Here is a 22,359-nt window from a genome sequence, read left to right as displayed (position 1 = left end):
ACGTGCTTGTGTCGTGTTGCAGAAGATATTGAGCCCTTCTTGCAATTTACTCGACCTCATTACCGGTCCACACAAAAGACTCTGGTTTACTTGCACTAGCCACTTTCATCTTTTTCATGTTGTGCACAAGCTTAATGTGCACGCTCCGTGTCTTCTTCTCCGTTTTTGGCGAATGTCAAGCGCCACCTATAGGCCTGGAATATGAACTACAGCGTTTTCAGTCATTTCAGTGGAACCGTGTGGACGCACATATTCTTAAAACGATGGCGAGGAAGACGGAGTGGATGGGGCCTCACAGTGGGGGTAAGTCTCAATGGGTGCACGTCCTAATAGGCGTGACTTCATCTTCCCCCCTCCCCCCCTTTGTTCCTGTTGTTGCAGGTGGTTTGACTGGCTGGACCTGGGTTGCAGAGGAGTGGCGTGGTCCACTGGTCAAGCGCTAATTGTCGCTGCCGTATATCTAGTTAGCTATAATTAAAATAATAATTGGGTAGCCGTACATTAAGAAGACACACCTTGATAAGCTACAACAATAAAATGCTACGCAGGGAGGCACTGAGAACAGGAACTGGAGAGCGTGGATAGAGTCACATCCTTTGAGATGACAGATCTGAGTACTTCCTCCACAACAGCCATAAACTTACTTACATAATATGATAGAGTACCGTAACAGTGCGAGTCATTTGAGGACTTACAGGCAGGCAACAAATTAAATGTTGGACAAAATAATGGATGAAAACGCTGAGCGACATTAGATGCACCTGACAGTATTATACAATTCAATCAAACGTGACAAGAAAACAGATTTTGTTCTCTTGAAAAGCCTTTTAAAATGTCCTTAAAGCTGAGGCGGCGACCCTGATTCCACAGATTAACTCACAAACTTCACGTCACTGTAACTTTAACATATAGTGTGTGATCTCTGCCAGCAGGGGTCTCTCAGCCGACAAAGCAGTTTGATGATCACGGGAGTTGTTGTCTTTATTATTAAGCAGCCACCATCACAGACGTGGTAACACTGATGTTGAGTTTAAACCTGTTCAGCGACTTCCTTCATCTTTTTCTGTGGTATAATCCGATGTTTTCCCAGAAGTCCTAGCAACTAACGTGACTAAATGAAATCCAAGGTGGCTACTGCGCCAATACAGAAGCTCGTGGGATCAAACAAACAGCCAAGGAAACAAACGTTAACCTTGTGTAAAACTGAAGATTTCTCTGGGCTTGAACATTGCTTGAAATATCTGGCATTATGTAAGACATTTTAATGTTACATATTAAATCTGTAACATTCTACACACTAGACGTTTAAGACATTTTTATCTACTCGGGTCCGACCATATAGAGGACTGTGCACGGTGAACATTCAGATGTTCATGTCATTACATGCAATGAAGATCGGTCTCTCTCAGTTGGTTCCCAGATGTAGAACCAGTTACAGCTCTCAGATAAGATGATGCCATTGTATACGCTCGGAGAATTATGCATGAGGCACAAATCATATGTACTGAAAATCTGTAGAGAACAGAGAGTCATACGGATCATTCATCGAAAGCCATGCGGGAAAACTGATAAATATTTCCGATCCCCTAAATGCAAGAGGAAAACATGCAGCCTGTGTGTGTGTGTGTTTGTGTTTGTGTGTTTGTGAGTGTGTGTGTGTTTGTATCTGGTCAGATGTCTGCCCTGTCATCATGCACCCATGCATCACTGTGCATAGTGTGAAGAGATGAGGATTACGTTATTTACTTCCAGCCAGGAAGAAGATAACAATGCACAGAGGTCGTCCTTGTTTCCCGTGCACCGACTCCTCCTGTGGCAACATGTGCTTCACCTTATGCGCTGCTGGCCCGGTTCTACTATCAGCGGGTGACTCAGCTTGCGAAAGCTTTTGATGGACGTCAGAACAACCTTCCTCTCGGAGGAAAGTCAAATTTTTGGGCTTTCGAGTTCTGCTGGATGAAGTTTGGGGAATTTAAAGGACAAACCGCCCTTTTTTTGTCCCAGTTTCCTGTTTTACGAGGCGTTTTGAACATGTCTGGTCTGTGAGAGCGCAAACTCCAGAATTAGCTACTTTGAGTAGAATCTAAGTCAAAATAAATGTGCTGCATAGGTGTCATTACAGCAAACATTTGACACCACCGATGTTTATCTCTCTCCTGGCAGGTGTTTTATTGCCCGTGTCTCAAAACTATGAACACATTTCTCATAAACCCTCCGTCATAAAGAAGATCTGTGTTTACATTTTTTTCGGTTTGTCATTATCTCTGCTCGTAACTATATGAGGTTTAAGCTCAGTTCGGCTCACGTGACCAATATTTATCCTTCTGTTTTCTGCCACAAATCAATCGTACAACCTCTTCAATGACAATGTAAGGGGTCTCATTTACTTTTATTAAAGCTTTAATATTCCCAGAGACATAATTATTGTAGGTAATTATTACTCTAATTCCTGCCTTCAACAAACAAGCTGAAACATGGCTGCGCGACCTCCCACACAACCTGTGGGGTTCATTCAGATGATGATGTCAGAGTCTGAACCGATCCACGAGCCGTCAGTCAGCGCTCCAGATATTTTAATGGAGGCCGTCGTGATAATTACAAAGGTGCATCAAACTCATCAAATTAAACAGAAGATCAGAGTGTGGAATTATCCTCCCAGCAGGGAAACCCAAAGCAATGTAAATTTGTTTGTCAGAGCACAGCGTGTGTTTGATTGCGTGTCTGTTGAGAATATCTATAAATCATCTGATGAAACAGTGGATGAGTAACGATGTTTCAATTTGTCAAGCTTGCAAGCACAAAAATCTCATCTTGTAAGAAAGGTGAAAATGATCCACAAACCATTTAAATCTGAGATCTTCCTGAATGTGTCATCCATCATTGAAAATGGAAAAAAAAAAAAAAAGGAAAGTCACCAAAACTGCTGGGAAGCACGTTTGTTTTAGTAGCATTTCCCATCATGGACACATGAAATGGATTCGCCACCTGCACCCTGGTGACTTATGAGGGATTCTGTGGTCCAAGTTATTTTTTTTTTTACCATGCTAGCTGTGTGTCTCTTAGGATGGCTGCACTGTCTGTCTGTCTGTCTGCTGATCAGTCCATCAGTTTGGACTCGGAAGAATTATCTCCACAACTACTGGATGAGCTGTTGTAATGACTCTGGTGTCATCATGACAGAGTTGATAAAATAAAGTGGCTCAATCTCCGATGACATTTGGTAAAGACATTCACATCTGAGGATGAATTGTAATAACTTTTGGAATAACCGAGACCCGGCGGTACGGATATGGCCACTTCAAAAATGCCTTAGAAGACTGTTTGTTTGTTTAATCAAAGGGTCTCTATTAGCTCATGACAGCATACAACTATCTTCCTGGGGTCCACATTTGACATACAACACATGTCTCACAACATTAGTTGCATTAAAAGCTGCTTACCTGCATAACGGGCTAAACAGCATGGTGCGTCTGTGGAGCGGGTCTGCACTGTATTTTAATATCCATACAACCTACTCTGTAACTAACAATCGTTGCTAACATCTGACCCCATCACATTTGACATGGGCGCTGAACAAATGCCTGTGAAACAAACAACATTCCCAAGCTCAGCTGTGGTTTGTTTTCAGTGCTAATTGGCAAATGTTAGCATGCTAAGAGGCTAATCTAAGATAGTGGACATGGTTAGCATTGTATATGCAGAACATTAGAATATGTCAGAAATTGTCATTACGAGCACGTTGGCTTGCTGGTGCCTATAGTGCAGGCTCCCAGAGGCCATCACACTATCATGATCGTATTCTGTTAATCACATTGCTTTAACTTAACTAAACGTCCCCCTGAGCTGCATGTGTTCCAAGAAAATGATCGTTCTCTCTGACAGAGCACTACCTTACAGTATATTTTCAAGGTCAGAATGTTGAGGGCTCCTCGTGTGCAAAACATAAATGTAGACGTTTTCTGCTAGCCATTCATTATAACTAGATCCATAGCTTCTGTGCCACCCATTCCCCACTGTCTCAAATGAACTTGAAGGAGATGGTGCAGCTCGGAAGCAGTGTGTCTTCTTTCTTATCACACTAATCGGCGAGAGGATGAGCCAAGGGGTGTGTGTGCGTCTTTAAAAGAAAGAAATACAAGAGAACTGAGAGCACTGTGAAAGTCAGAGATGAGGATTCAGGGACTTTTTTTTTGCTATTGAATGCTATAACAATAACCACTATTCATTAGCCAAGGACGAGACTGGTCTGGCAATTTTGCTATCCCACTGTCAGGTATCAGCTCAGAACATGTTAAGATGTAGGTTAGTTTGTTATTTGCAACCACATGGTAAGCTATGCTCTCTGTTTATACTCTGGTTTGGTCCTTGGTCCTCTGGTCGAGGTTGCTTCTTGCGTGCCTCTCTCAAGATAAAGAAGTCAAGAGCTGGCGGTCAAAACCTTCTGCTGAGATCTGATCGTAATTTGCCTGAGTCTTTTCATTTCGTCCTGATTTTCTGCAACAGTCGTGAAGCCAGCGCGTATCTCGACTGTCACGAGAGCCTGTATGTGCTGTCAGTGTCATCCGAGGTTTGTTCCATGCAGGTTTGGAGATGCTGCACCAAGGTCACAAATGACTGAGTGAGAGGTGTTTCCACAATAAGGTAACTGACGTCAATATTTTGAGCTAAACGCCCCTTTTGCTGTCTGTAAGCACAGACATACTGCAGAGGAATGAAGCAACGCCTTGATCAGGATGAGCATGAACTGCCAGAGAGAGACAAAGCATCTCGGGGTATTGTGTAGTAGTGTGTCTCCTCTCTTCTCTTGGCTTTGGGTGTTTAATTAAAAATGCTTTTAATGTTGTGGTCTCAGAGATGCCCCCTGAAGATTCACTTCTATTTGAAAAACTATGGTAAATGAGTATATGCGTATATTTCAAGTATTTCCAGCAGTGCAGATGCATGTTCAATTTCAGCAACACCACTCACAACCTAAAGAAAAAAAAAGGGTTTGAAGAGAGTAGGTGCAGATAGCATCTAATGACAGGTGAAAATATGACCACATATTTAAAACAGGTGTGTGTTCCCAGTCCAATACTGTGTGCCAAGAGAAACAGGTAGCTATTTAGTACCCAGACAGAGAGGCAGACAATAAAAAGGGAGCTGGAATAGTCTGTGACGCTTTACTTTATGATGCATGGGTGTATTACGTGGGTCAGGCTGGCAACTTTCAGTAAAAAACGTAATCAGAGGATTAGTGCTTCAGCATTGAGTGTGCTAACGTGATCTGGACCTCTCCAGGGGCAAATAAGGAAATAAAGGAATAAACCAAGGACAGAAGAAAAGATTTCTCAGCTCTAAAAAGTATTTTTATGTAACTTTTCTCCAGTGTTGTGAAATACTGGGAGGTTAGAAATGAAAATCCTCCTTCGTGGAACAGCTCAAATTCCAAAGACGTACGCAACCTGTAATGAAAAGCATGTTACGGTCTCCATAAATGCAGCATGACTCAGCCTGCAAATCATCACTGTCATGAATACATCTTTCAGACTGGCAACATCAATCAGTCACACCAGGATAACAAGCAGTAAAACTGCCATATCACACTGCTGTGACGCGTTAAAGATGCAGTATGTAAAAATCGACCACCTGTTGAATTCAAACTCCAAACAAAAACGGGGGCAGCACATCACCAGAGAAGTGGCTAACAGCCACCAACTGTAGCTGCGGTTAGCTAGTTAGCTCAGTTAGCCGTGCAGCTGGCAGTCCTATTAGTCTGCCCAGACTGGAAACTCAGAGCAACAGCGCTGGTGCTCACAGGAGCTTTGGAGCGCTGGGGCTATCTTGTTAGTAGGCTGAAGTCAGAATATGTCTCTTCTGCACAATACATATGCGTCTTCAGAACAACACCAATATCATTATTTCTTCACATCGATAATTTTAGTCATTTTTAAATATCTTACAGTAAAATGATCTCACATTGCAACCTTAAAGACATTAAACTGGCAGTGGACCACTGTTTTTGCTTCAACTTTTCATTCTGAGGCAAATAGGCCACTGATTGTGCAATGTAATGGCTGCAGAGGTTGGTTCCCTATAAAGCTCTCTTTCACTGTGCTATTTAGTCTCCAACAGGGCACAATTTTTCACTGAATATTTAGGGACAAATTATGGCACCAAAGAAGTGCATATGCCATTGGTTAACCAAAACAGCCATTGTTTTCCCCGGTCACTATCCCCAGGTGACTGTGGAACAACCGGACTAACTGTGGAAACTCTACACAGCAAAAGACAAAGAACCCCACTGATGATGGAGGTAAAGAAGGTGAAGAGGTAGACTCATAGAAACCAAGGTAAAACGAGGGTGAACAGATTGGCATTCTCTCAATGTAGAGCACTCCGTTGTGTCGATGTCTGTTCCCCCACTGATGTTTGTTCCCTCCAACTAACGGGACTTGTGATGGTTCAAAACCAGTGTTCTTTCCACTAGGTCAGTAACAACACCTGCCTACTTTTTAATGCAACCGTCCTTTCCATACCAGTGATTTCAAGGTTTCTAGGTCAAATTGGGATCCTTACAGCTGTTTTTTTATTTGGACAGCTGTAAGTAGTTGCCATGACGCTAATGCTGTTTTTTTTTTGGTTTTTTTTGGTGCCAACAGAAATATCACTGGCGAAGACTAGAAGGGAGTGATTTTAAAAGCTGTATCCACTTCAAAGTAAGCGGCGTTCTCTCAGAGGGCCGCAGCTGAGGCCGGAACCATTTGTGCTTTTGCAGTGGTGGACTCCTGCAATATTTACATACTAGAGATCTAATCCGCCAAAGTGATTGAAAACACCTGTGTGGGTTGGCAGTGCCTTTAATTAGCAAAGTTAAAAGTAACTTTATTTGTTACATAAATGTAGTGGAGTAAAGAGTACAATACTTTGCTTTAGTACGGTTTTGAGGAAATGTTTTCAGTTGCAGTCCACCATTGTGCTTTTACCCCCTAACAAAAAGCATGCAAGTTGCGAATTGTTTAACTGAAGAGTGGTTTTACCCTTTCAAGAAGTTTGATTTGAATTACTTCATAGAAATAGAAAGAAAGTGCCACGTGTTTTTTTTCCCCCTTCCCTAATAAACATCTTGTGATCACTTTTGGAAATGCTTGTTGTATTGTCATGCATGATCTGGGCCCGACACGCCTATTGAGACACTGAAAGTGATATTTGACTACGCAAATAATATATAAATAAGCCTGCCCTGGAACAACTTGTGGTCATGAGATGTCTTTGGTGGTTCTCCTACAGTATGTTGTTTGAATTTGACTACATTCAAATATAGTTGCTATGCTATACTATACTTACTTTTCAGATTCAGGTTTTTTACACAAAATCTTATAGAGTAATCTGAAACTAATAAACTTGTTATATGGTGTGCCTCCTTGTACAACCACAAAATTTAGGTAGCACTTACAATGCATGAAAAATAACATAACACTGAAAGGGGCCATTCTGCATGATGATTATTTAAAGTGTCAGTTGTTGCCATTATCTTTGTAGCCTACTTTGAGTGAAATCTGAACTATAGACCTTCGCTTGTAATCAACCACAACGACATCATGCTTCGTTTTAAGGATAAACATATTACAGTACTGTATACTAACCTGAACTGTGTAAATAGCACTTCTTCATGAGGACGTTGCTGCCACCTGGCGGTCAAAAAAATAATAAACTAGGGAAAATACGGTGTATTTCTATTGGCTGATGAAATGTGACGCAACGTGGACAAACAAGGAAATGGTACCAACGTAATTGTCACTTTTGTTTTCGATTTATGTGACCAATTTGCCCATGAGTCGGAGTTTTAGCAGGTAAGAGTTGTCCCACTCGTCGGTCTTTACGTCGTTATTCCTCAAAAACACATAAAGTTCTTCGACACTGATAGTTAATGCGTGCACAGTAGTTTACTCTGACTAGTGCTGACTTTATACATTCCTGTCACAGACGCAGATATGGGTGACCTTCCTGTAAACCCGCTGGTTTTGATTGGTGTCGGGTCCAGTTTCGCCTTCTCTGGCCTCTTCTATCATTTATACCAAGAAAAGAAGAAAGAGTTGAAACAGCTGAGGGTAAGCACATAGTTGTCTGAGCCCTGGTCAAGTGTCAATACAGCTCATGTTGTCAAACAATTGAAAATGCTCATTTGAAAGCTTTTTTGTGTTCATGTCAGGAAATACCCGTTTTCAGGCCAGACCAACATTTGGTGAAGGTGCTGTGGGCAACTCCACGTAAGCGGCTTCAGTATGTTGCTGTAGAAGGTACAGACATGTCGAGAATTAACATTTTTGCAAGTGCAGTTTTGAATGTGGTCAGCCATGGTGATATTTTTAAAGAGGAATTACAGTTTCCCTACTGTCTGTTTCAAGGTATGGTCCAGGCAGATGGGGAGCCACTGGCCAGCCAGTTTGTTCCAAGATGCTTTGGCGTGATCCAGAAGATAGCAGTGGAGGAGCACTGGAAATACTGGAACTCTTTGAGCCGCACATGGTACAGGAGACAACAGAACAAAACAAAGAAATGTCTCCTAATTAACCCTGTAGCCTGTTTGTAAGAGTTTGATTAATTTTCCAGGAATTCTCGGACAATTAACAGGAAAGAGACCAACAACGCGGTGCCTTTCAGCCTGGTCAGCCCTGGAGCCTACATCAATGACTTGTACGTGAAGGTTCAAAACCCTCTGGACGCCTCTGGCTGCTACCTGGAGACGGTTTATCACAAAGTGAGACGTGCTGAGGAGGGCTTGGTGAACGTGATGCTGCAGGGCCTCAGCGGGGAGAGACCTGTGGCGATGGAGCAGAGCGAGGAGCTGCTGCGGGTGGGGAGCACCCTGACTGGTTTTGGTGAGGTGGTGCTCGAGGGGGGCCAAGTGATGAGGCTGCAGGCCCCGCAGGACGGCCGCAAGTTCATCCTGGTCCCCACTGACCACAGGAGCTTCTTGGATGGACACGAGAGCACAGCCAGCATGTGGAAGACGCTGACTGCTGTTACTGGCATCACAGGGGCTTCTCTCCTAGCCAAGGTCATTTACGGCCTGGTGGAGAAACGGGACGACAAATCAAAGTAGGCTCAAACACGTGAATACTACGGCGATAATGGCTTACAAAGCTGCACACTGGTCTGGTCACTGGGTAACCCAATGCTGCCTCAGGTGTTTTACTTTAGAAACCGTAGCACCATCTTGATGCTAGGATAACTCAGCAGCACGTTTTAGATTTTGTCTCACTGCCAAAGTATTTTCTTGTTGCAAGGTGAAGCAAAGCCTTAGCTGGGGAGGCTGCAAGGGGAAAAACAAACAACAAAGGATGAAACAAGTGAGATGAATAGAGAGAATAACAACATTTTAGAAAACACATTTACAGACAAGAACAGCACCCAGTAGAGTGCATAACTCCACTAATGCCCTGCAGGCCCCTTTACTTCAGTCAAGCTTAATCCGCTATCAAATTAAAAAAAACATATTTTTTATTTGGACCTGGATCAAACTGTACTCATTCATAGATACCAGCAACCTAAATATACCCGATTCCTTTTTTCCAAGATCCATGAGTTATTACTTGAGAAATCAAACAAAAATGTTGAATGGATGTTAAAGAAAGGGAGAATACAATTCTTGGATTCATCCCTTTTCTCCAGATCTGCACCAAAAGTTGATGGGGTAGTTTTTTGTGTAATCCTGTTCACAAGCCAGTGGAGACAGGCAAAAACGTAGACCCTTCGCAGAGGTGAGAGAGAAAACAAATGAACAAAACAGAAAACGAGTAACTTTCCTGGCAACGCAATAAAATGAGAACACATGAACGAAACTGTGAAGGCAGCAACAATGATTTTTGTTTATAATTAACACTACATTAATTATGTGTTTTCCTGTTATTAACTGTTATGAAAAATATTAGTGTTACCTGAAATATTCATTTTTTATTTTGTTTGTGTCATCCAGGGCTGTTCTGTCTGGCCAGTCTGGGCCACCGTAGTTAACGGACCACTTAAAAGATTCTAACCACTTGTCAAAGTTTCTCTTTATACCCAAATCCTACACCTGGTGAGTGTGGCCGTTTAGTCTCATCAAGACGTTATTTAGAATCTGGGTAAATCTTGCTACAGGATGAATATGGCAGAAACCGGATCATGAGCCCTGAATTTCTTCTGCAGTCATAATGTAACAAGGGATGAAACATCTCAGAAGAACATGATTCAATGCAGGTTATTTACCGTTTTATGATTGATCAACCATAGAATTCCAAAAATGAATGCTACTTTCTGAAGGGAACTTTTTTTCTGTAATGTCATGTAATTTTTTTTAATAATGTAAAATCAGTATAATGGTTTATAAGGTCTCAAAATGATGAAAGAATGACTTATTTTATCACTGTCAGTCTGAGTATTCAGTCCAGACAGGATGGAAATAAAGTCAAATTTGAGAGCAATTCGTATTGTATGAATAAAGCAGATAATCTTCTACCTCCTAGATGATTATGTTTTTACTGTATTGTTTTTTGACCTGCAGTCAGGTTCAGTTTGTGAGAAAGCGGGCCTAAAACTGTTGTACGGTCTTGTGAAAGGATATGGGTTTACCTTTACTGTCTCTCTTTAGAACCTTGTAGCAACAGAAGACATTCCCTGTTGTTGACAATAAAGTGAGATGGATTCTATTACAACATATTTCCAAGTGGTCCGAGGGTCTTTCTTTTTTATTTGAATATAGACATTCATAGCACACAGCCCTTACATCACGTGGCACTATGTGATAAAATGTATGTCAGCTTGAACTGTACAGAGATGGTCCTGACGGAAGCTGCTGTGGAGGGTAAAACCAACTGCCTGAATCCCTTTATTCACACAACAGTTTTCAAGTTTTACAGAGTCCTCTGTCCCTTCTGATGTGCTCCTCATTATTCCCCTTCCTCCTCTGAAGACTCCTCAGCCTCTTCCAACCACTGGATGAACTTCTGAAGCTGTTGGAGGAAAACATGCGTCAGAAAAGGCAGATGGGGAGGAGAAGATTTTTTTTTTCAGTATCTGCACTTTGTTTCGGACAACTTTTTTATGTAACCTTTTATGGATTTCTAAATCTCTCCTTTGTACACCTTATATTTTACATACGGTTGAATGCATTTGAGGGAAATTATTTCTATTTTGCGTCACTGCATGGCTGACTTCAATCTATCAGTACACAACATGCAAGGCAGACGTAGTAAGACAAAACAACATGAAGGAAGTAATAAAGGGGAAACAGAGGGAGAATCGAATGGGGAGAAAAAGCGGGAGGAGAAAAATGCTCAGGTTTAGTTCGGCTCACACCGAAATGGCCAATAGAAATGTTCTTTAGAGGGATACTTCATACACTGGGTACTTTCTCACTTTTAACTGAGTAAAGTAGTTGAATGTGTACTATTAAGTGTACTTCCGCCACCTATTAGAACAGGGTTGTGAGAAATCCAGCATGACAGATGCCCGTGGACAGGTAAGAAGCGAGAAGTGAGAAGTTACAATGATCAAAAACAGGATCTGCGATTCTACTGGTCGTGTTTTTAATCTCTATTCTGCCAACTTGTGCACAACAGAAGATGTTGGGTTTATTTTCTTTTTCTGGGATCTTTATTGATATCATTGGAACGAGGGTTTTACGTTGGACAGAAGTGAGAAAAACTGAATTTTTGTCCAATATTCATTATTGAGAGGGGTATTTTTTTTTTGTTAACCTCTGATATTTCAAATTTCTTGCCTAACCCTGACCTGCAAAAAGCCACAAGGATATGTTGTTGTAACACAACCCTGTCCTCTTAAAGGAGAATGTGAAAATGTAAGTAACAGCAAGACCTTTACAATCCCAGATGCAATAGACAAACAGTGGCAGGGCTGTCAGTGCTGAAAAAAGAAGAGTTCCAATTGAATTGAAACCTCAAAAGTGAAAGTCCGATTGTATTTTGGATTTGGGGAGTAAATAAACTCATAATAAGGACGAAAAAAAACCCAGTTCTGTTTATTGAACTCCCTCTTTACACTCCCCTGGTCCTTTACACCAACTCTCCTTCTAATTCAGTCATAAAGCCCTGTGCCCTGTACGTACCCCCTGGTTCTTTCTGAGCTGTCTGCTCTTGTCGGTTGTTGCCCCCTGGGAGAACCAGCGCAGGATCGTCTCCTCCTCCAGGATCTCCAGCTGGTACATGTTCATCAGGACCTGGAGAGAAAAAAAAAAACCCCATGTTCTTTTCTTGTTCTTGAGTTCAACCTTCATAACAGCCAGCAGATCACTGAGTGTACGTGGTGGAGACCCTGACCTTGACCATAGCAGGCCAGTGACTGTCCTGCTCCAGGAAGTGTTCCTCAAAGGCGGAGAGACAGTCTAGATGGTCCTGTGCTCTCTTCACGTAGTTCTTAAACACCGGCGCCCATTTCTTCAGTAACTGAGAGGAGGACAAACACAAGAGTGAAAACATGCACGAGGATATTTATTATATTTATTTATTTATCATGTCTACACTTAAATAAAATTGTGCTGTATGACAATAATATTTACAGGCAGGAGCAGAGCAACGTATTGCGCTGGGGTAAGCTGTGGGCCCTGCTGCTGGAAAGGATACTCCAGCACCACGTTGGTTAAAATCTGAATCACCTCCTTCATTGTGATATTGTAGGCATACCTATATGTAGAGAAAGAGTGTGTCAAACTGGATGTGTAGCTAACTGTAAAGGGAAAGGACATTTTTAAATTCCTCCTTACTTGAGAGAGTTGATCTCGAGGACAAGATTGTCAAAGCCGATGTTTTCCTCCAAACCTCTCTGCAGGGTCCCCAGCACCTCCATCTGGAACACTACACATGAACGCACCAACGAACAAGAGTCAGGTAAGGAAAACATATATAACTTCTGATTTCCATTCTATTTAATCCTGTTTTTTCCTCACCTTTGACGTCGTCCGTCTCAGGTGAGGGAATCACTGGATCGTCAGGATCGTCAGGCTCACTGTCCTCACTTTCACTGTCAACGTCAGGGTTCAAAACCAAACCTGTTGCACGAGAAACATAAGTCAGGCTGCTCGGACACGACCTGCGGCATCGTGGGGAATACCAGTTTTTTTCGGACTCTACAATAAGCTAAACAAACCAGCCGAGTTGCTGTCCTACCCCAGAGACACTGCGACAGCTCTTCGTCCTCTGTGTCATCCAGACTGCTGGCCTTCCAGATGTAGCCCTTTCCCTCTGCTCCAACCTCTGCTGGGTTAAAAGCTGAAGCACAGAAGAAAACTCATTACCACAAATATTTTAAGCATTTTGGCCATTCAATGTATGCGTCAGGACACATTCAATACACACCTTTCAGTTTGGTTTTGTCTTTACTGTGACCAACCTCTGCATCGTCACTCAGGAATTCATCATCATCCTCATCCTCCTCTTCATCAGGATGGTGCATGGACACTACAGTTCCCTCGGGAAGAGAGACGTCTGGTCCAATCACCACCTGGAAAACAGTTCACAGAAAATAAAGTGACAAAGAAATATGATGAATGTTTGCAACTGCCGTTGCTCATAATGCCCTGATGGAGAGTCATCACAGCACACAGAACGCAAAGTGAAGTGCATTCACATTGTCCAAGAAAAGCAGGACTATGACAATGGTCACAGTCTGATGCCAAAATCTACAGATACTGCGGTGAATTTTACCTGGTACTGCACAATTAATGTAAATATAATCAATATCGTAATTGTAATATCCAAATCATAGACACTGGGACGATTTCAACAGTCGTCCAAATGTTTGTTGACATGTTTGTTGGAAAATGGAAATGCAAAAATAATCATACCAATTAATCATAAATCCTTATCATAGTGGTAAAAAAATTGCAATACGACCCCTCCCCCTTTTTGTGCTGCCCGAATTTTATCACATACAAAACTGTTCATGAAAAGTTCTCCAGTGTTCTCACATCCCACAAATCTAACATTTGATTGATTCGTTTCTGACTTGAATTTTTTTTTAATGGTTCACATGTCCTATCGGATTTTTAAAAAATTGCAGTTGAGACAGTTTCAATGTCTGTTTTTGAAACAATACAAAAATCAAACTAATTTAAACTGTTAAATCTTTTAAAATGTTCTTGTGCTACAGTTGCAGTTGAAGCAGTTCAGGAGTTGAACCGTGTAAGCAATACACGTGGCTGCTTCTCAGTTAAAGGTTCATTACTGCAATGAGCCGGTTTTCATCATTAGTAGAACTGCTGAAAACATTTCAGCTGTTAATTTAAGAGTATTCACTGAAAACTGTTGTCCTTTCATAAAGCAACACTATGTAACTTTTTGACCTAAAACATCTTCAAAATCATTTTGATAATTTGGTGTCTTGTCATGTGGTTAATGGTGTCTGTCTCCGCCCCCTCCCATCACTTGTTCCTGCACTGTGTAAATTCAGTGAGAGTTACATACTTATTTACTTCAAAACACGAGTTTTCAGCACATACCATTGTCATGAAAATGTTTGTTTGTAGTTAGCACCAACAAGCGGATCTGCACACTCACAATTCAGCTCTTAACTAGTCACAATCAATGAATGATAATACATGTTGCTTACATTATAAGCCAGGACACACTGTTTATTCAGCGTCACCCCTGTTTTGACCTCAACCTTGTCACAGACAACAGACTGGCTGATCACCACGTTGCTGGCAATGTGAACATTATTCCAGATGTAGGCATGGTCCAGATTTACACTGTCACCTGTTACAATAAAAAAAAACAAACATAAAAAGGATAATTGTCAACATCTCTGCTGTTACATATTTGTACATAGTCTCTTACACACAAAAATGATAACATCTAGTCCTGGATGGTGCTGATCATGCAGCTCACCTATGGTGCAGTTGTTACCGATGACACTGTTAGAAATATAACAGTTTGCACCAATGCTGGTGTCGCAGCCAATGAGAACGTTCTCCTCCATCTGGCTGCCGTGGCCCAGACTGACTCCGGAGCCTCTGTAGACGTTGTGGCGAGAATACGTACAGCTCCGTCCCTTCTGGTCGACGAAGTTGGCCTCAGGGGTGAGAGGATAGACCCATCGCCGCACCAGGTCCGACGACACCGAGTCATACATGAGAAGGTTGGATACTCGGACACCGTAGCCATCCTTTGTGACATGCATGTGTATCTGGTTGCCCAGGATCTAAAGCAATATAAAATTTATTATGGCTTGTGATGTGCTAATTTACATTTGTGGACAAGATTCCACATTTCAATAAAAATAACTTGCTGTGTTGTACCTCTTCATTGACCAATATCCCCCTGACAAAGTCATTCCTGGTTTGGTAGTCAAAATTGTCAGTGAAGAGCTCAGCAACCTGAAAAATTTTGAAAAAAATATTATTACTACAATAGCTGTCAGTAGTTCAACAGCTTCCTCCTCTGTTTGGAAACAAACCTGTGGAGAGCAGATACTGATGTGACAGTCCAGGAGGTCGTGTCTGATTTCAAACTCATTGCTTCCGCTGTGGAAAATGTTCTGCGAGGGGAAAAAAAAAAACAGAAGCAACTGTCACTCATCTATCCCAAGCCAGAGTAAGGTAAAGACTGGTTATGAAGTGAAACGCTCACCACAGGGAACTGTAGCCTCTTCAGCCCTTGTGTCTTGTGGTAGTGCAATATCCGCTGGCTTTTACTGTCCACAGCAACAATGACGTCATCTTCCTCACAGCGGGACTTATGGCCTGGCGATGATTCCTTGAAGATCATCGTCATCACCGAGATGTTCTTGTCCATCTTTCGACGATGCCTGGGCAAAAATGACACACAGTCTTATAGTAACACAATCCAAGATCACTCATCCTGTCATTTCTCATGTTCGCATACGAAAAGAGGTGGATTATATCTTACCTGTGCTCTTGCAGTGCCTGACTGATGTCAACATTGGATACTACATCTCCGTAAACCAACACAAAGTCAGAGCGCACGAGAGACTTTGCATCTACATCCCTGAGCACATCCCCTAAGGAGCGGTACATCTCTGAGGTGATGATGTGGACTGTGTTTGGAGAGGTGGGTCGACACCACTTGGACTTCCTGTCAGACACAGTGACAGGTCAAGATCTTTCATTGAGACCAATGTTGCAGTGGTGGATGATCACACAGTATTAGTGAAACTCACAGCAAGTGTTCCTTTATTTTACTGGCCATCCAGCAGCAGAAGACAAACGTTTCCTGCACCCCGGTGGAGGTGAGGAACTCCAGGGTGTAGTCGATCATGGCAACGTTACCCAGCGGCAGTAGAGCCTGTCAGTATTACAAATGTGACAGATGACGAGAGATGACGAGGGTGAAAGAGTGGAAGGATTAAAGCTGTAAACTTGACACAAGTCCTTAATCATTATTAAACACAACAGCTAAATAAAACTACTTAAACGTCACAAGTTAAGGTATTGAGAAATATTTCATCAGTGTCAGAGCAGCCCTGTCACTGTTTACAGCATGGACATTAGTTAGCATCTATTAGCGGTACTGTTAGCTTAGCCCGCTGCTTACCCTCGGCTGGTCTTTGGTCACCGGGAAAAACCTCCGGTTGAAGCTGTCAGCGACTAAAACAGCCTGCAGCGGCTGCTCCTCTTCCTCCTGGTCACCCGCTCCTTTTCTACCCGAAAGGCCAGAGCCAGAGCGACTCTGTTTTCCCCCTTTACCAGCCATGTTTGACTCCCAAGTGCTAACCAACTCTGTCGTCAGAAAATTCTACGGTGGCTCCGGTGGGACAATAACACTGTCGTGGTTGGAGTGAGGCGGCTGTTCGCGCGTACGGTCTTAACAAGGTTCAGAGCACATTTGTTTACATTGATTCCATTGGACAGATTTGTTTAATGTATATGATAACATTAATTTAATTTGTCTTGGTAAATCAGAGATATGTATTTATTTGGAGGACAGTAGTTGGCAAAATTTGAATTAAATAAGGAAATACATACATAAAAAATTATGAGTTCATGAGTAAAAATACTAAATGTAGTACAATAAATGGAAAAGTAAATTAATAGGCTGGTTCGGTCAATACAAAGGTAAATAAATGAAGTCAAGATGAAGTCGAAATTATGTATTTAAAGGAAAAAGATTTATTCATTGAGCAAGTCTTTTATTTGTGTCTGATATTGAGAGATTCAGTTCAGGATCCGAGTTCAAGTCCAACTCCACCCAACAAATACAAAAAATAATCTTATCATATTATACAGAATGCTTAATACTTAAATGTTAAGCTAAAATGTTGTCTACAAATCTAATTTTCAACTTGCTGATAGCCTTACTCACACTGAATAGAATAAATGATGTGAAAACCAACTCTTTTCATTGCATTTAATTTGTTATCAACCAAATTTGTGAGGTACAGATTGAAAAATTAAAACATTGGAGGGGAATAGATTTTGACAAATTTACATATTTCCCAAATACAACTTTTCCAGATTCTTGGACCTACTGTATTTTGTGCAAACTAAAATGACAAAAGAAAAAGGCTTATGCGCATGTCAAAAAAAGGGGAAAAAAAAGAAAAAAAAAAGAACTGCCTTGAGTAAATACATTGGAAAACTAATGGGGTGATTTTTTCTTTCTCCAGTCACACACTGCATTTTCTTAATCTTATTTCTATTTTATTTACTACTTAATGCTATTTCCCCACTCCTTAGATCACTGTATTTCATCACTTCACTACCTTTTACTTCTGTCTATCCACAACTAATAACTCAGGCATTAATATACAATACAAGGACATCACCAACAAGTCACACCTTGACTCTCTGGTACTGAGGATTTGAATAACATTTCGATAAAAACATTTCAGTGCTTTATTTCTAATTTTTCTTGTTGTCAAAATGATAAGCCCTGCCTTTACTGGTCGATACTGGTAGCATCATGAAACAGCCAAACTTGATACTGCACAAACCATTCTACATTACTTTTTTTCCAGAATTACTTTATTGCTGTCAGTTAGTGAACATCTGAACCAACATGTTAAACTTTAACAGAGACAAAAACATCCGGCTCCTGCCGTCCAAAAGTTTAGACAAGAACCTTCATTCACTGTTCTGTAAAAGTGCAACAGTTTCTTCACTTTGTTCCCATCAACCTCAGATTGTAAAACACATTATACTGCCACAAAAATAACTATTGGTGATGTTTGGTTATTTTCTTGGCATGCTCCAACACGGAGTCATAGCGCAGGGTTTTGGATGTCCAGGTAGCTGGAATTCCCTCAAGTCCGACCTGTGAGAATGAAAAAAGCACACTTCATAAATTATCAAAACATATGACACTGGCTTACTTCTAAATATCATAAATGTCAGATTAGCGCACAATCATACCTGAGCCCCGAGACAGGCTCCGATGAAGGACCCTCTGCTACAGGTGCATCCCCCACAGCTCATGGTGTCTCTCACAGCCTGCTCGTAGTGCTCGGCTGTGAGGACTCCATGCAGCGCTGCTTGGAACGCACCTGGCAAACCTGAAACAGAAGGCATGAAGGCTTTTAACTTGTTGGCTTGATATCAGTCGAATAAATGACGGAGTTACATTTAGCACTCCATTACTGAAATGTATTTAAAAGTGTGACTGATGAAAAAGGTTAAACCGAGCTCTGTGAGATACCTCATGTGTTTGGAAACACGGTGGGGATTAGCTCCTTTGGAGTCTTTGATAAATTCTCCTTCACCTGATGAATGTGCCCTGAAATTAACCAGAAAGTCAGGTAAACACAGTCACTCACATATAATCATCATGTCATAATAAAAAGTACATAATATTACACACATTGTTGCATGTTAACTTTTTGAGAAGCGTAGAAACAGATTGAATGTTTTGAAATAAACATGCAAAAAGGGGAAGTGTAGACCCTTTAATCCCATGACTGACTTTTGCGCAGTGAAGCAGCAGTTCTGCAGGTCTCACATACCAATGACTGCTTTGTCCAGCTCCTGGGGCTGCTTTCTGTTCGGGTCTCTGAGCTGATCGAGCACCGAGTCCAAGGCTTTTGGATCAGGACCATTCAAGATGAAATGCTCAAGGAACCTAGAAATCAGTCAGTCAATGTACAATGCATTTCATGTTTTTTTTAATTGAAGGAGCAGCTTTTTTATTTGGTTGGTGGAATTTCCAACTTAATGAAATGTGTATTAAACAGCCAGCAAAAGCCATTATAATAAAGCGTCATAATATATTTCACAAGGTCTATACTGGTATTACTACTTGTATACCAGTACTTGTATATTAGTACTTTGTTTTTTTGTATGTTTATCCTGATAGCAGAAATTTGAGTGGTAAAGGCGTGACACTGTGACTTGGCACATCAATATATCATGATATTTTAGATACAGACATGACAAGTACATTCTAAAACTAAGTACACCATCACATTTGTAGTCATTCATGTCTGTATTTGGAGACCTACTGACCTTGCTGCTGCCAGAGTCTCCGCCACACATGCATCATTGTTCTGTGTGACACGGATTGCCTGCTCAACCTTTTCCAGCATGTCAGGCTTTCCTGCATAAAACGCCACAATAGGAGCCATTTTGGCTATTCCATCAATCTGACAGTCGTTCTCACAGCCTGCGGTAAACACATACACATCAGTTAGAGCTGTTTCTCCAAGATATGTCTCAGTTTTGTGATGACTGCACTGCTGCTTTACCTGTCTCCTCTTTGCCGGCATCCACATTCTTCAGGAAGCTCTTCAAACTTGCTTGTCTCCACGGTCCCTCGATGGGCAGCTGAGGTCTTGGCCCTGGTGCACAGGACATCATCAGTATTCCCACCTTACTAAATAAAAAGGAGGTGAATTTATTCATCAGCAAAAACATAAAGAATAGATGGTTTGCCTACCTCCTTTCTCTCTGTAAGGATCGTTTACAGGTGTGTCATACTCTGATCCAGGCCCGAAGAATTTCAGTGTGCGCTGCTTCAGATCTTCAACATTTAGACCTGGCCAAACAGGTAAATAGGAAAACAGTTTATTATATAATATTACTATCATAATATTATAGAACCTATTAGCATATAAATGTACTTTACGTATGTGAGCCAAGCTGTTAATGAGATATAAACCACTATCTTACATCCCCACCAGACACGAGTACCAACCTAAAAAGCCTGATATTTTTTTTGGTTTATTGTTCATTGATGAGTTCCCTTAACTCATTTCTAACATGAGGATCTAATGTTAGGATAATTCAGGTGTTGTGAGGATTGTATCACGACATGTCCAGAACAGCTGTGGCGCTCATCACTGTCTGGACATGTCACACGTCTAATAATAGTGTCAATAATGAAAGGAAGGGTAGACTTGATAACATAACCAACCAACATTACAAGCCATTTGTTTTCTAGTAGCATCTATTAATCTAAGCTTGATTTTCTATGAAGTTACACAGTCTCAAAAGATGTCAAAGTTTGGAGATCATCAATCAGATGAAGAAACAAACTTACCTCCACACTCAGACAGGGACTCCAGCAGGACAAACGCCTGGTCTCCGTAGCAGCTCTGCTGGCCCGTCTGCCTCCTGTAGAAAGGGTTGGCCGACTCAGGGCGGAACTCTGGGTTTGGATCCTGAGCCAGGATCCCCTGCAGCTTCTGGAGGTCATAAACCCAGTGGAGGGGCTGTGCTGTGAGGGATGAACCATCAAGTCAATATAATATTCATCAGAAGAAAAAGCTTCTTTAAAAGAAATAGCCAAATGAGAAGTGAAAGTGCTGTAACAGGCAAAACCATTGGTCATGTCTTTAAAGTGACTGACTACTAACTACACAAGACACAAAACAACACTACTGTTATGAGAGACATTTAATATTATTACCTGCTGCATCTGCAACGGCCGACCCTACGATGGCTCCCATCGCTCTGTTGGCCAGAGCTGAAGCCATCTGTAAAAAAATCCAGCATTCAGTATAATTGGAATTTAGGCAAATGGTTATCATTTATAAGTTATTACTGTTCTTTTTGTCACTAAAGCTAAACTGTTACAATCAATTCCCCATTAATGTCAAATGATGTGATAATTACAATCTGCAGCTGATCTCTGATTGATTTCATTGTTAACACAATATGTTATGTCTTATGGCGTTTTTCATTAGTCTATGATGGCTTGTACGCTTAATACATCATCGATTAACAGAATAATCAAACAATAGCTTAATGGATCACAACAATATTGCAAGTTCCAGCCCTGTTTGTATTGGCAACAGTGTATCTCTCTAACATTACTAAAAAGGTATCATAAAGTGAACTACTTCACTTCCTCGTCATGTGGCCTTTAAATGATGGCAGGAGGAGTTTGACTTGATTTAAGCAGCACTAGAATATTACATTTCCCTTATTATCTAACAGTCTATGTTCAACACAACACACATTCAACATATTGATATGAGCCTAATTCAAAGTATATTTCAGCGGTATACACCGTCAGTGCTGTACGACTCAGGTGCAGCAATATTTATATCTTTATTACAACGATGAAATATACAGAACTAACGTTATAACACGACCTAGCCTGAGTAGCAGTCGAGGAGAGAGCAGCAACTACTTGAAAACTATGTCGACTGCTAGCTAGCGTAAGCTAACGTAAGCTAGCAACTCGGGATAATCTAGGCTGACATTGACAACTCTTACCTTTAACACACTTGTATATATAAATGCGAAATTATACTAAAGTCCAGGTCGTTGCGTGGTACGCTTCAGCCCTGTCCACCTCCTGTAGGCGGACAATGCCAATTGTACAACATGTTATGAAATGTTTTAGCTCGTTAGCACCGCCCAGAGGGAAGCGACGACACCCCCCTCATCCAAACGCACACACACGCGCAAGCACACACACGCACACACTTCGCACCATACTGTTGTCATACCATTGTGTATAAAATACCCAAAACACAGTGAAGTTAGATCTGATGCGTGTAATTCAGGCCTGTCTAAAGTCCATTAACATGCAAACTGATAACATCAGTCACAGCTGGAGGACCCAAAGAAACCTGTGCAGGAGTGTAGTCACAGTTTAGTTTTAAGCAGAGAGCACCCCCTGCTGACCACAAATTAAAGTTGCACTGTGGGGGAACAATCACACAGTCTTTGCACTCACTGTATAATACAAATGACCACTGAAATAATTTTGATTTCTTAGTTATAACATGTTAGACACAAGTGGACATGCTCAGAGAACCTATGAGCTCCAGAAGAGGGTCATTTAAATATCATTAAAGAGGTTCAGGCAGTGTCTACTCACCCCCACGTCACTGGACAGTCGGCTGAGGGTCTGTTGTCCACACAACATTTCTGGAGCTTCACAGCAAAATGGCCTCGCAGCAGATTGTGACTTGTTTAAAAAA

The 22,359-nt window shown here is 41.5% G+C and overlaps 3 protein-coding genes across 4 annotated transcripts; 1 reads left to right on the top strand and 2 right to left on the bottom strand.

The window, feature by feature from the left end:
• Positions 1-7,736: 7,736 nt before the first annotated feature.
• Positions 7,737-10,680, top strand: LOC119011078 (mitochondrial ubiquitin ligase activator of nfkb 1-A). The gene is made up of 5 exons (XM_037083899.1): positions 7,737-7,832; positions 7,966-8,090; positions 8,192-8,279; positions 8,388-8,508; positions 8,593-10,680. Exons 2-5 carry the CDS (start codon positions 7,974-7,976, stop codon positions 9,083-9,085), a joined length of 819 nt encoding a protein of 272 aa, XP_036939794.1. The 5' UTR covers positions 7,737-7,832; positions 7,966-7,973; the 3' UTR covers positions 9,086-10,680.
• Positions 10,681-10,691: 11 nt separating this feature from the next.
• Positions 10,692-16,762, bottom strand: eif2b5 (eukaryotic translation initiation factor 2B, subunit 5 epsilon). Its single transcript, XM_037083896.1, has 16 exons — positions 16,530-16,762; positions 16,156-16,280; positions 15,885-16,070; positions 15,606-15,783; positions 15,433-15,513; positions 15,275-15,352; positions 14,865-15,177; positions 14,587-14,732; positions 13,335-13,479; positions 13,146-13,247; positions 12,926-13,027; positions 12,743-12,833; positions 12,539-12,662; positions 12,300-12,425; positions 12,089-12,199; positions 10,692-10,973 (listed from the first exon to the last, which is right to left on the bottom strand). Exons 1-16 carry the CDS (start codon positions 16,686-16,688, stop codon positions 10,911-10,913), a joined length of 2,130 nt encoding a protein of 709 aa, XP_036939791.1. The 5' UTR covers positions 16,689-16,762; the 3' UTR covers positions 10,692-10,910.
• Positions 16,763-17,327: 565 nt separating this feature from the next.
• On the bottom strand, positions 17,328-22,021 carry LOC119011077 (crystallin J1A-like). 2 transcript variants are annotated; one of them, XM_037083897.1, is made up of 10 exons: positions 21,883-22,021; positions 20,835-20,901; positions 20,466-20,642; positions 19,863-19,961; positions 19,672-19,764; positions 19,433-19,589; positions 18,934-19,049; positions 18,630-18,707; positions 18,347-18,486; positions 17,328-18,248 (listed from the first exon to the last, which is right to left on the bottom strand). In XM_037083897.1, the coding sequence occupies exons 1-10, from the start codon at positions 21,883-21,885 to the stop codon at positions 18,150-18,152; spliced, it is 1,029 nt and encodes a 342-aa protein (XP_036939792.1). In that variant the 5' UTR covers positions 21,886-22,021; the 3' UTR covers positions 17,328-18,149. The 2 variants fall into 2 exon arrangements, with proteins under 2 accessions (XP_036939792.1, XP_036939793.1); XM_037083898.1 differs by lacking the exon at positions 21,883-22,021 and adding an exon at positions 21,647-21,820.
• Positions 22,022-22,359: the final 338 nt, after the last annotated feature.

The sequence above is a fragment of the Acanthopagrus latus genome, chromosome 21 (assembly GCF_904848185.1).
Source record: "Acanthopagrus latus isolate v.2019 chromosome 21, fAcaLat1.1, whole genome shotgun sequence".
Lineage (NCBI taxonomy): Eukaryota > Metazoa > Chordata > Actinopteri > Spariformes > Sparidae > Acanthopagrus > Acanthopagrus latus.
Note: the sequence above shows the minus strand (reverse complement) of the source record. Positions and strands in the feature narration are given on the sequence as shown.

Excerpts from the sequence above, each read along its gene's own strand:
- LOC119011078 (XM_037083899.1), top strand. The coding sequence starts at position 7,974 with ATGGGTGACCTTCCTGTAAACCCGCTGGTTTTGATTGGTGTCGGGTCC. Across the intron at positions 8,091-8,191 it reads AAGAGTTGAAACAGCTGAGG|GAAATACCCGTTTTCAGGCC; the intron begins GTAAGCACATAG and ends TGTTCATGTCAG. Across the intron at positions 8,280-8,387 it reads TCAGTATGTTGCTGTAGAAG|GTATGGTCCAGGCAGATGGG; the intron begins GTACAGACATGT and ends GTCTGTTTCAAG.
- eif2b5 (XM_037083896.1), bottom strand. The coding sequence starts at position 16,688 with ATGGCTGGTAAAGGGGGAAAACAGAGTCGCTCTGGCTCTGGCCTTTCG. Across the intron at positions 15,784-15,884 it reads CAGGCACTGCAAGAGCACAG|GCATCGTCGAAAGATGGACA; the intron begins GTAAGATATAAT and ends ATTTTTGCCCAG. Across the intron at positions 15,514-15,605 it reads AGAGGCTACAGTTCCCTGTG|AACATTTTCCACAGCGGAAG; the intron begins GTGAGCGTTTCA and ends TTCCCCTCGCAG.